Source organism: Malaclemys terrapin, chromosome 5 (assembly GCF_027887155.1).
Source record: "Malaclemys terrapin pileata isolate rMalTer1 chromosome 5, rMalTer1.hap1, whole genome shotgun sequence".
Lineage (NCBI taxonomy): Eukaryota > Metazoa > Chordata > Testudines > Emydidae > Malaclemys > Malaclemys terrapin.
The window spans coordinates 54,042,495-54,054,888 of record NC_071509.1 but is presented as its reverse complement, the minus strand read 5'-3'; the positions used below and the strand labels follow the sequence as shown (position 1 = coordinate 54,054,888).

The 12,394-nt window shown below is 41.4% G+C and overlaps 1 protein-coding gene across 1 annotated transcript in view; it reads left to right on the top strand.

Annotated features, from left to right (window-relative positions):
• Positions 1–6,208, top strand: part of LONRF1 (LON peptidase N-terminal domain and ring finger 1) — a 39,258-nt gene extending 33,050 nt beyond the window's left edge. Inside the window, exons 11-12 of the mRNA XM_054030675.1 lie at positions 108–260; positions 5,520–6,208. Coding sequence (XP_053886650.1) covers positions 108–260; positions 5,520–5,678 — 312 coding nt within the window. The 3' untranslated portion in view covers positions 5,679–6,208. The remainder of the gene's footprint in view (positions 1–107; positions 261–5,519) is intronic.
• Positions 6,209–12,394: the final 6,186 nt, after the last annotated feature.

The following is a 12,394-nucleotide window of genomic DNA, read 5'->3' as shown; positions in this document are numbered from 1 at the left end:
GTGGAGGCTTCATGATTGTTACTAATAGTTGAAATGGAATGTGTATTAGACTGATTATCTCATTCTTTGTGTTGTGTATTTAAGTTTACTCTAGTGTTCTATCATAGGTTGCAGATAAAGAAGAGCTGAAGAATCTGAGAGCACTTCATGACGTGGTATACAATCAGGCTTGTGGCTGGTTCCAAAGCTTGAGAAACAAATTTCGCAGCCAGATCCTTCAGCACTTTGGGCCGATGCCAGAGAGAGAGGAAAACCTACAGGTGGGCTAAGATTTTGGCATCAGTTATTCATTCATTACTTCTTTTAAAAAAAAAAAACTTTCACTTTTAAACATAACATACTTGAAGCAGTTTCTATAGGGATCTGCTGTGTGGCGGATGCAGTACCATCTCCCATTTCCACTAGTTATATCCGTTCTTTAAGCAGCAACAGGAGGTCATTCTGCCTTTGTGTGTGTGTGTGTGTGTGTGTGTGTGTGTGTGTGTGCTGCAGTTGTTTTGCATGGATCCCTCCTTGACATTCTAGGCAGGGGAGGGTAGTGCTTTTTTGTTTTTTGTAGATATTTTTATCTACAAAGTTAGCAAAAAAAACAAACATAATCATCTTTATTTTAAATAGCTTCTTACTACTATTGGTCAAATAGGTTTGTCTTATGCTATACCTAACCCGGTTCATTGGTGAATTTTAAATTTGGCCCTAAATGTCAAGTGTTCCAGTCTCCTGTTTGTGGGCATACTGGACAGAAGCAGTCATAGGGCTTGTCTTCACTACCGGGATAAATCAACCCAAGTTACGCTACTGCAGCTATGTGAATAACGTAGATGGAGTCGACGTAGCTTAGGTCGACGTACCCCTGTGTTTTCACTGTGCTGCATCGACAGGAGATGCTCTCTGTTCGACTTCAGTACTCCAGCTCCCCCAGAAGAGTAAGGTGAGTCAACCAGAGAGTGCTCTGCCATTGATTTAGCGGGCCTTCACTAGACCCACTAAATCGACAGTTGCTGCATCGATTGCAGCAGCGAGGACCTCTGAAGCCCTTGCTAGCTACATAGTTACCTCATTGTAGGTACAGATCTTGTAGGTGCAAGAAGTACAGGCTTATCTTTTGCCAGCACAAATTGTAACTGCAAACAGAAGTCAGGCCTGAGCATAGCCGAAAACTTTCCATTTTAAAGAATAGCTTCATTTAGTTAAGGATGTTAAATTGTTTCTTTTTGTTACAAGTTTCTCCTGTGCTGCTTTTATATTGGTAGTATTTTACTCTGACGACAAGGACACCCAATCTGCAGAAATTCTTCAAACACAGATGGCTATATTTTGTGCATTAGTACTCATGCATTTCAGCCAAAGCTTCTGCAAGACTACTTGGTATACAATAACTTTTCAGCTGGAAGTAAATAATACTTCACATGCTCAGATAATATTACAGATCTCAACAATTAGTGATATCAGATTTTTCTCCTTTTGGAAACTTCAGTGTTCTTGCTTATTGTGTGTTCTGCATTTTCAGTTTTTGCTGATTTTTTTTTTTCACCGATAAATTACCAGTTTTTTATTAAAGGAGTTTTGTTTTTTACTGATTTACACGCACTTATCCATTCAGTATTTTTCTGGGGTACTTATTTTTGTTACAACAATTGCATAAAGCATTAGAATTTGTCCTGCAGCTCAGAGACTGAAGCAGTTCCACAGCGTAAAACACAAAACACACATGGTAGAGGTTGGAAAAGCAAGTTAATATTGCGCAATGATTGGCTCACAAGGAAATGCTGCTGCCTATTTCTTTCTGTCCATTTAGTGCGGCACTGAATTTAAACAGTCCTTCCTCCACAGATAGAGAAGGTAAAAAAGGTAAATATAGGGTGAAAACTCAGTTCTATGCCTAAATACCAACAAGAAATCAGTGCTTAAAAATTTTTCAAGAAAGGTAAAGACTGGAATGAAGAGGATGCATCATGCCTCAAGTTCTGCAGCAATGAGGTCACCGGTCGTGCTGAGAGAATGAAGGAGCATGCTGAAAGCAAGCGATACAAGAAGATTGAAGAAAGTGGGTTTTGGGATAAACAGTCAATATCAGGAGCTTTCACCAGAGCTTTAATGAAAGAAGACACAGTGTGATTGTGTCAGTTACTTTGTGCTCTTCGATTTGTCAGATAACCGCTGCTAATTGCAGAGAAAACTGTTGGTGACTTTGTGTGGCAGTACTGTCAATCAGCAAAAACCCTTCCTAGTGCAGACAGCCCCTCTTGTAAGTATCAAAGAAAATGATGATGCTTTAGTATCTAACAAATTGATGGAAATGTGGTATCTAGTCTGATTTTTGACAAGTTTTTTGATGCTCTGGACCATCTAATTCTTGGCCTTTTGTTTTAGTTTAATTTTAAAGCAAATAAACCCACATTGTTTTGTGCTGATGTGACAGTCATCCCCTCTGACACCTGTTTTGTCAATGAAGCAATAACTGACCTGTTAAGAACTCTTAACTCTGGCATACCTCAGGGCTCCATCCTGGCCCGAATACTTTTTAATCTATACACCACAGATATACCTGCAATGGAGTCGCGGAAATTAATGCATACGAATGACATTGCCTCGGCTGTTCAGTCCATTAGCCTCCATATCATCAGATGCTCTCTAAACCGAGATCTTAGCATATTGGCTGATTATTTCCAATGCTGGAAATTTAGGCCTAACCCCCAAAAAAACCTCTGGTGATTGCCTTCATCTGAACAATAAAATGGCTAATGCCAAACTCAATGTACAGTTCTGCAGTGAGAGCATTGGCCATCAAGCTAATCCGAAGTATCTTGCTGTTACACTGGACTGGAGTTCAACCTTTCAAAAATACCTCAAGAACACCCAAGATAAGGTCAGATATTGTGTCGCGGTTATCAGGAAATTGGCTGTAATATCATGGGGCTCCAGTGCACAGACCTTACAAACTGCAACAATTGCCTTTGGTATATTCTATGGCTGAATATTGTGCACCAGTGTGGTCTCACAGCAGTCACACTAACCTCCTTGATACTCATCTCAATAATGCCATGTGCATAGTGTCAAGGATGCTCAAATTGACTCCAGTCGACTGGCTTCTGGTCCTATCGCACATCCAGCCTCCAGACATTAGAAGAGTTTCCCAGACATCTCGCTTTCTCAACCACGTCAATGAAAACATGAGGATCTCGTTGCACAATGACTTGCAGAACCCGCCAAAGACAAAATTTAAATCCTGCAACCCTCTGTGGAACTGCCTTCATACCCTTACACTCAACTTCAACACTGAGGCTCAAAGGAGGGCCACATGGAGCGTTTCAACTGCTCAAAATAAACAGCTTGTCGGTGACCCTGCCGAGGAACCTCTGGGATTTGATTCCAGTTGGAAAGACTGGTGCAGATTAAATCACATCAACAAACCCTCTTTCAATGGAAAATTAAGCAAACACCTGTATGCAACTGTGGTCACTAGGCACAAACAATAGAACACATCCTATATCTTGGTGTGCCCTTTGTTCTTTTGCTGGGGGCCTGAAAGACCTTCACCAACTCACTGTTGCGGGAATGTGCTCACTATCAAATGTAGATATAAATTTGTAATTGTTGCTGCCTACCTAAGCCATACAAGAAGACGACTGACATGTTTGAGATGTACCAACTAACTTGGGAAAATGTGGCTACAACTAACACCAATTATGCTTCCTAAGTGGGTAAGTTTGCATGGGAGATTAAACTCAATCAGAAACCAGAGCTCTACACATTACCTGTCCTGTTCATCAGATTAACATTGCACTGTCAGCAGCTACTGCTACAGAAGAAATGAAAGATGTGAAATCTTGCATTATTGGATTTGGGACCATTTTCAAGCATGCGAACAAGTTGAAGGCTTTATTGTACAGAGGGTGAGACAGAGTGCAGAGCCAACTGTCAATTGCATACCCCTATTGTGTCACATCAATGGATGATCTTCTACTTCACTGCCTGTCGTGTAAATAATGGATGGACTGTGCTAATACATCTCCTAGAAGACCTAGATCATTTTGAGATTATTGATTCTAAAACAGGAGCTCTGAAGAGACTGGCAAATAACCAAAATGACTGGCAGATTCTGCATACCAAGGGTAGTGTTCATTGTTGAAAACTTGGGGTCGCAGTGTGACATACAGAAAACACTGGAGTTTTCTCTGAGTAGTACCACTATATTTGCCAATACAGATGCTTACCTGATCCTGACAACCAAAATCTCAGCTGAAATTGAGCACAAAAGCTGTAGGAGCGAAACATTGAGAGAACCCAGCTGTTTCTGGAAATCCTTCTGACCTTGGAACATGAGAACAAAAAAGTGTTCAAAACCTTCAACACAACTCTCAGTGAGAAATGGAAGTTGACCGTGGCCCGTAATCTGGACCCCGAAAAGTTTTGTACCAAAGATTCTTTTTGGAATGTCACCCAGGTGTTGCACCCTTCCTCAAGGTGAATTTTGCAGCAGACTACATCCATTATGCCAGAGTGTTTCTTCCATTTGCCACTAAAGATGAAATTTCAAATCTGAAATACTTGCATGAACATGCCTAACCCTGACAACATGAAACTGGATGTGCTGGCTTTTTGGAACAATCATCAAGACACCCTCCCAACTTCATCAAAGTGGTATGGCAAGCTTTGGGCGTATTCCCTGGATCTATTGGTCTATTGATGCATAACACTAATTTTCAAAGTTGGACTACTTCCAAGACAGCAAGAGGCTCAACATGAGTGAGGATACTTCGGAGAAAATTGTGACCAGACACAAACCAGGATTTCTGGAAAAACTAATCAACTTTGTACATTTAAAAAAAAAAATTAGTTGTACTGTAGTAAGATGTGTATATTAGGAACTTTTTTTGTTCCTGATTTTTCACACTTTAAAAAAAAAAAATAACCCAATTTCATCCCCATTTTAATGTTTGGAAAATAAACATCAAAAAATTACCGGGATTTCTTTTACAAATGAAAACTGAAAACCTGGAACACTAATTATTGTGTAGTGTAGTGCCGTAAGTTTAAATTCTTTGCACTAACAAGACATAGGACAGTTGCCCTGTTAAAAGAGGGAGTGTAGTAAGCTTATTGGTGAAAACAACGGTGGAAAGTTTCATGGAAGTAATGTATTTTGAGGAGAGGAGGGAGGTGATTGGCAGCTGGAGACCTTTCCAAAGTAGAGGTGCAGAGAGTAGAGAGAATTGAGAGAGGGAGTAGAGAGAATGAGAGCAGTTGTGCATGAGACCAGGATTATGTAAGTCTTGAAGGTGAGGGTATGGGTCTTGAATTAAATGCAATATAAAATAGGAAGCTAAAGAAGGGATTCGAGGTGAGAGTTACATGTTTGAAGCACCAGAAGAGGATTATAACTTAATTTGATCCCTAATGTTAGACTAAACTTTGTTCCATGGTTAGCTTTTGCCTTTTTTTTAAAGTTGTTCAGCATATTATTCGCCTTGTGCTAAATTGTTAATTTAATAATCCAATTCATTCTCTAATTTTAGGCAACACCTAATGGACCGGCTTGGTGTTGGTGGCTTCTAGCTGTCCTCCCTGTAGACCCCAGGTATCAGATCTCGGTTCTGTCAATGATGTCTTTGAAAGAACGTCTAATCAAAATCCAACATATACTCACATATTTTTCTAGAGACCAGTCCAAGTGACTAACCGCCTGGATCTTCCTGAAGAGTTACTCTTTTCTGGTTGTAATCACAGCTGGAGTTTTTGCTGCTTTTGCACGTCTAGTGCTGGTTTGAAAAGTGTGATGAAACTGCTTCCTCCCCCTCCCGCCAACTTCCTGAACCATCTGGTTCTTCAAATGGGCACTGTCTTCAACTAGAAGGATAGACCACTAAAGTTGCGCATGCAAAAATCAATCCAGCCACCGAACATGGAAAAATTCTACATGATTTGCACTATGTATGAGACAGTCATGCTAAAACTTGAGAATTTATTGCCACTGACTTTCTAAAGCTGTGGGAAATGCAAGACTTAAGGCTGACAGTCCAAGTTTACAGCATTAAGAATGCATTTTTTTGCAAATAAGAGCTTGCCTCAGATACAACTGTCCTGTTGCTATTTGCACAAATATTTGAAATATAGTATTGAATGTTGCTGTTGGAAATTACTGCTCTTGCTGAACTGTCTTGACTATGGCACAGATTCTTAATATCTTATAAATATTTGCATCATAGACCAAGTGACCTGAATTATGATGAAATTAGAGCTGGTTTTAAGGAACAACTGAAAAAAAAAATGAACATGGTACTTCTGTCAAAGATAATTAAACTGTGAATATGGCGTATGTACCTATAACTGTACACGTTTAAAGGGAAAATTGAAAACAAACATTTAATACCAGTTACAATTTTATTGGGCTTTTCAGACTGGTGGTCCTTCTGAGCACTTAAGTAGTTTATAGAGCTTATAACAAGAAGCTTTAGTACAATATGCTAGGAATTGTGCATTCCAATTTTTTTTTTTTTTTTTTTTTTAAAGTTTATAAATTGTTTGCTGCCTCTATGCCTTATTCATATTAATAGTAGAGCCCACTGCAGTGGCAAGTTTTAGAATTCATGCTGCCAACTCGTACTTTAATTATCCGTTGGTTGCATATATGTGAATATCTGACACATTAGCTTTCTTGTATGTAAATCATTTGTAAAATTTTCTTACAAATCTTGCTTTTTGCTAATCTATTTAATTTTCAAGAAAAGCTAAGTTTGTAATATTTTGTAACTTAACTAAATGTTACTTTTTTATAAAATTGTTTTCATACATTTCCATTTCCATTTTGGGGTGGGGGGAGGGGTGTCTTACACAGAGCCAGAAGCATTGTTAGCTTAGATCAGGGTTGCAAACACTTCATGGACATGCATATGGCATGTACGTTGATTTCTTGCCATCAGTGTCTGGTCTGACTGAATAGGAACTAACGAGGTCCCACCAAAATAACTTGTCTGTCTTATTTTTAGCTATAGTGTTGGTTTCTCCGTCCCTTTTATTTTAAATTGTCACCATACTTTTAAATTTTCTGACGTTCTTAAGAATTTAAGAAGTTGAGCTTTACATTTTATTAAACTCTGTCCCTTGTTCTGTCCTCAACCTGTAGGCTTCTTCAGATATTAGAGGCTCCTCAAATTCGTGCAATTTGAGTATTCTTACGGTCTTCTCAACATAATGTATTGTTCTTTAATGTTATCTGTGGAAAATGCCAGTTCTCACTGATAAGTAGTAAGAAGAGAAGAGGACTAAAGAAACTTTTGGTTTTGACTCAAGTTCTTAATACTCTCTGCTTAAAGGCTTTAGTCAGACTAGGTTCTCCCTTCCTTATTTGCTCCTCTTGCCCCCACTTATCTCTTGTCAGGAACTGTTGACTATCTTTGCAACTCTAATTTTATACCCACTTGGTTTCCTTGGTATTAAGTGTCTGATATTCTTGATGTAAAATTAGTACTTGGCCAGTTGCAAAGTCTCATCCTGATAATCCTATTCAAATCAGTTGGAACTCCAGACCTGAGAGAAGCATTTGGGGGTTTAATTGGTTTTTTCCCTCCGTATAGAAAGTAGAGATGACAGAAAAAAAGGTTTAATAGAGCAGTTCTAAAAGTGAATACTTGTGGTCTGAAGCAGTGGTTCTCAACCAGGGGCCTGGGGCCCCCTGGGGGGCTGCAAGCAGGTTTCTGGGGGTCCTCCAGGCAGGGCCTGCGTTACTCACTGGGGCCCAGAGTAGAAAGCTGAAGCCCCACCGCATGGGGCTGAAGCCAGGGCCCTGAGCCCTGCCACCTGGGGCTGAAGCAAAAGCTGGAGCAACTTAGCTTTGTGGTGGCCCTGTGGCTTGGGGCCCCAGGCAATTGCCCTGCTTGCTACCCCCTATTGCCAGCCCTGGCTTTTATATGCAGAAAACCAGTTGTTGTGGCACAGGTGGGCCGTGGACTTTTTATATCATGTTGGGGGGAGCCTCAGAAAGAAAAGAGTTGAGAATCCCTGGTCTGAAGAACTGACTAGTCGCATGCTTTATGGCTTCTTTTATAGCTTGCAGGGTCTTCATTAGAAATGGGAACCTTGGAGGCCTATCAAAATTGAAAATGAGGAGCCAACCTAATTGCTTGTGCTAATGGCCACTGTGAGGAAACAGGATCTGTCTCCTGGTTTGGAGCTGCCATCCATCTGTGGGAGAAGAATATCTGTGGGAGAAAATGCAGTAATGAGAAAATTAAAAAAGCAAAATCAATGTGCTCTCAAAAGAGCAAAACACGTTGCATTAGAGTTACTAGTATTACTTTCCTAATTCTGCTATTCCACATAAGCAATCACTACAGTTGCCACAGGGATGAGTGTGAATGGGAGGGAAGGTAATTTATAAGTCTTTTTATAAAAATGGTGGTCCATTTTTGGTGGGGAAAAAAATCCTGAGTCTCCCCTGTAAATGTGATTGTTCTTGTCTCCTAGCACTTTTTCCTGTCTAGTTCTAAATGCTTACAGGAATGGGACTGCCATCGTTACCTTGAACAAGATACTAGATACCACACTCCAATACATCTTACTGTTAGGAAAGTTTTCTCTGGCTATTTACCTTAAACAGTCTTCTTTCGGTTATTGCTAGCTATTCCTTTGTGCCATACTAAATTCCTCCTCCTGTGTTCACACTGACAGATGTGTAGTTGATATGTTGTAGGTACTGAGAATTTTATGAACACTGTAGGTGACCAAGTCACTAAGGAGATGTTTCTAATAACCCAATACACAGTATTTCATGTGACTGTATTGATCTAACTTACATTGAGGCTAGTGGAATGTTTACACACAAAATGCTCTAATTCAGTGGGGTTTGAATGAAAATGATGCAATAGCTTCCAAGATAAGAACATCCAAGCACCCACTTGGAAGATGATGAGGTAAGCTGTTCGCTTACTATTCTCCAACCAGCTGCAAACCTTGTATTGCCAAAGCTGGGTATTACCAGATCAAAAGAAAACTAAATAATTAAAAGTGACTTGATTCCTCTGAAGAGGAGTGAGTTGCCAGGGGCAGTGCAGGGAGTTGCCAGTGAGCTCTGACAGGGAGACAAGCAGACAGAGAAACTCTGTCAAATAATCTGTAGGGAGATGCCAAGTATGCATATTGTTTGCTTTTTTTATTTTAGATGCTAAAACGCTTTTGTTCTAAATAAATACTTTAATGGGGCTGTTTGGTCTGTGATGGCCATTGTTGTCCTGGAGGGAACAGAACTGCAGAGTCTTAGATATAAGTCAGACCTGCTGAGATAATCATGGTTGATAGGCAGGGGACTGCAACCCAGTGTCCCTGGTCTGAGAGCAGAAGAATCGTGATTCCACACCAAAAGATGGGTGGGGGATAGAGGCCTGAGACCTAGAGAGGCTGCTCTTGGAGAGACCAGCAAGGGTCAGAGTTGCAGTTAGCTTGACAACTAGCACACACCATTCAGACATTAACTGCTGTGCTCTTTACACCGACTCCTGCTGTATTTATTTAGATCTAACATTTCTTGCATCAGTGAAAACTGTGAGAGCACCTTTAATTATTTTTCTTTTGGAAAAGCCCTTTACATCCGTGGCTTTTTCCTACAAACTTAAATTTAGACTTCTAAAATACACAGATCACAGCTCAAAGTGCATGCCTAAATTATAGAAACAATTTAAAAATGAAAAAGCCAAAAATTCTTGATGTGGTCAGACTGAAAAGCCTGGAGAAATAAATGGAGTTCAGTGGAGGAAAGATGGTGTGATGGTAAAGGCAGTGGACTCAGCTCTTGAGAAATCTGGTTCAATTTTAGGTGGTAAGGTGGCTTTTTTTTGATTGTGGGCAAACCACTTAATCTCTGTCTCAGTCTGTAAATGGTAATTTCTTAACTCCATGTTGGGGTATTATGATACCTTTTACTAAATAGGAGCATCTCAAATACAAGTATAAGTTGGGTTATTTCCTAAAATAATGAGACTTGAGGATCACATTGGACCTAGGCTCTAACTATAAGCATGCATGTGAGTTCTAGAGACCCCATAAAAGTGCAGGCTATTAGCCTGAATTACTAGTTTCTCAGAGTTGATGTAGTGTTATAAAAGAGAATGTTGCCGGTAACCTACTGTTCAAATACTTTACACTTCATTTAGAACATATTTGGCAGCATAACAGAGCACTGATATTGTGTGCATTCTCCAGATGAAAAAAATAGTCTGTATGAGTTTAAACCTTGCCATAGTTTTGAAGTGCTCACACAGAATCTTATTTAATTCATTTTCTATATTTAAAAAAAAAAAAGAGAAATACTAAAGATGGAAACCCAACATTTTCAGTCTCATTTGAGGGTATGTCTACATTGGCAGTTACAGCGCTGCTCAGAGAGTGCTGAAGGGAAACCGTTGTGTGTTCACAATGTCAGCTGCCTGCGCAATAGCATGTTCACACTTGCAGCGGTATTTGGAGTGGGGTACTCTGCGTAGCTATCCCACAGAGCATCTCTTCCTCTTCTGCCGCGAAGAGTTGTGGGAAGGCGGAGGGGGTCGCATGGCATCCTGTCCCAATGCCCCGTGATGCAATCCCTGTGCTTCCGTCCTCATTTGGCACCATCTTTCAACGGTTTGTGTACTGTGCGGTCTGCCTCTTTTGGTCTGAAGGAATGGATCCCGCACTGTTGACCAATATGCTGCTTGCTCTCACGAACACGTAACGAGTGTCAGTGGAGTTATTGCTTAAACTACAAAGGCAAGAGGAGTGTGACCTTGATCTTGCCACGCGTAGTAGCTGTGACACAAGATTGCTTGTGGCATTCATGGAGGTGCTGACCACAGTGGAACACTGCTTTTGGGCTCGGGGAAACACCCACTGAATGGTGGGATCACATTGTTATGCATGTCTGGGATGATGAGCAGTGGCTGCAGAACCTTCAGATGAGGAAAGCCACATTCATGGGACTGTGGTGTGAGCTTGCCCCAGTCCCGCGGCGCAAGGACACGAGAATGAGAGCTGCCCTGTCATTGGAGAAGCACGTGGTGATTGCACTGTGGTAGCTTGACTGCTACCGATCGGTCACTAACCAGTTCGGAGTGGGAAGGTTGACCGTTGGACTCGTGTTGACAGAGGTGGGCAGGGCCATTAATCTCATTCTGCTCCGAAAGGCCGTGACTCTGGGCAATGTGTGTGACGTGGATGGCCTTGCACAAATGAGCTTCCCTAACTGCAGAGGGGTGATAGATGGCACACATTTCAATTCTGGACCACCCCGTAGACACAAAGTATATTAATTGGAAGGGTATTTCTCAATGGTTCTCCAGGTGCCTGTGGATCACCGTGGGCATTTCACGGACATTAACGCAGGCTGGTCCAGAAAGGTGCATGATGCACGCATCTTTCGGAAAACAGGCCTGTTCAAGAGGCTGCAAGCAGGGACTTTCTTCCTGGAACAGAAGATTACCAGAGGGGAAATGCCCATTGTGATCCTGGGAGACCCCACCTACCCCTTAATGCTGTGGCTTATGAAGCCATACACTGGGCACCTTGACAGCAGCAAGGAGTGGTTCAACAGCAGGCTGAGCAAGTGTAGGAGGACTATTGAGTGTGCTTTTGGCCGTTTAAAGGCCTGCTGGTGCTGCCTATATGAGAGGCTGGACCTGGCAGATTACAATATTCCTAAGCTTACAGGTGTGTGCTGGGTGCTCCATCATATTTGTGAAGGGAAGGGTGAAAGCTTCATGTGGGGCTGGACCACTGAGGCTCAGAGCCTGGAGGCTGAATTTGAACAGCCAGGGCATGTCTATACTACCTGCCGGATCGGTGGGCAGCGATCGATCAAGCGGGGGTCAATTTATTGCATCTAGTCTAGACGGAATAAATCGACCCCTGAGCACTCTCCTGTCAACTCTGGTACTCCACCAGGGCAAGCGTGAGGACACTGCGGTGAGTAGATCTAAGTACGTTGACTTCTGCTACGTTATTCATGTAGCTGAAGTTGCGTAACTTAGATCAATCCCCCCTACCCCAAGACCAGGGCTATTAGAGAGGTGCCGCGCGGGATAAGGACCATAGTTTCCTTGAAGCAGCAATTTGAAGCTGAAAGCCACTAATATTTGTTATGCTTGGGAGTGCAGTGCTTGTAAGGCTAGGAGGTGATTGTGATTAGTGCAGATGACGCACTATGAAGGTGTGGTTTAAAAAAAAAAAAAAAAAAAAAAAAAAAAAAAAAAAGCCTGCTGCTTTGCAGGACTGTTTGCTTTCAATTAATGGAATAAAGATGGCTTTCAAACCAAAACAATTCTTTTATTAAAAAACAACTAGAGCAAGACAAACAAACAAAAAAACCACATCAATCCTGATGGGGATGGGGGATCTCAGGAGGAGGTGAGGTGCTGGGATGGTTTAA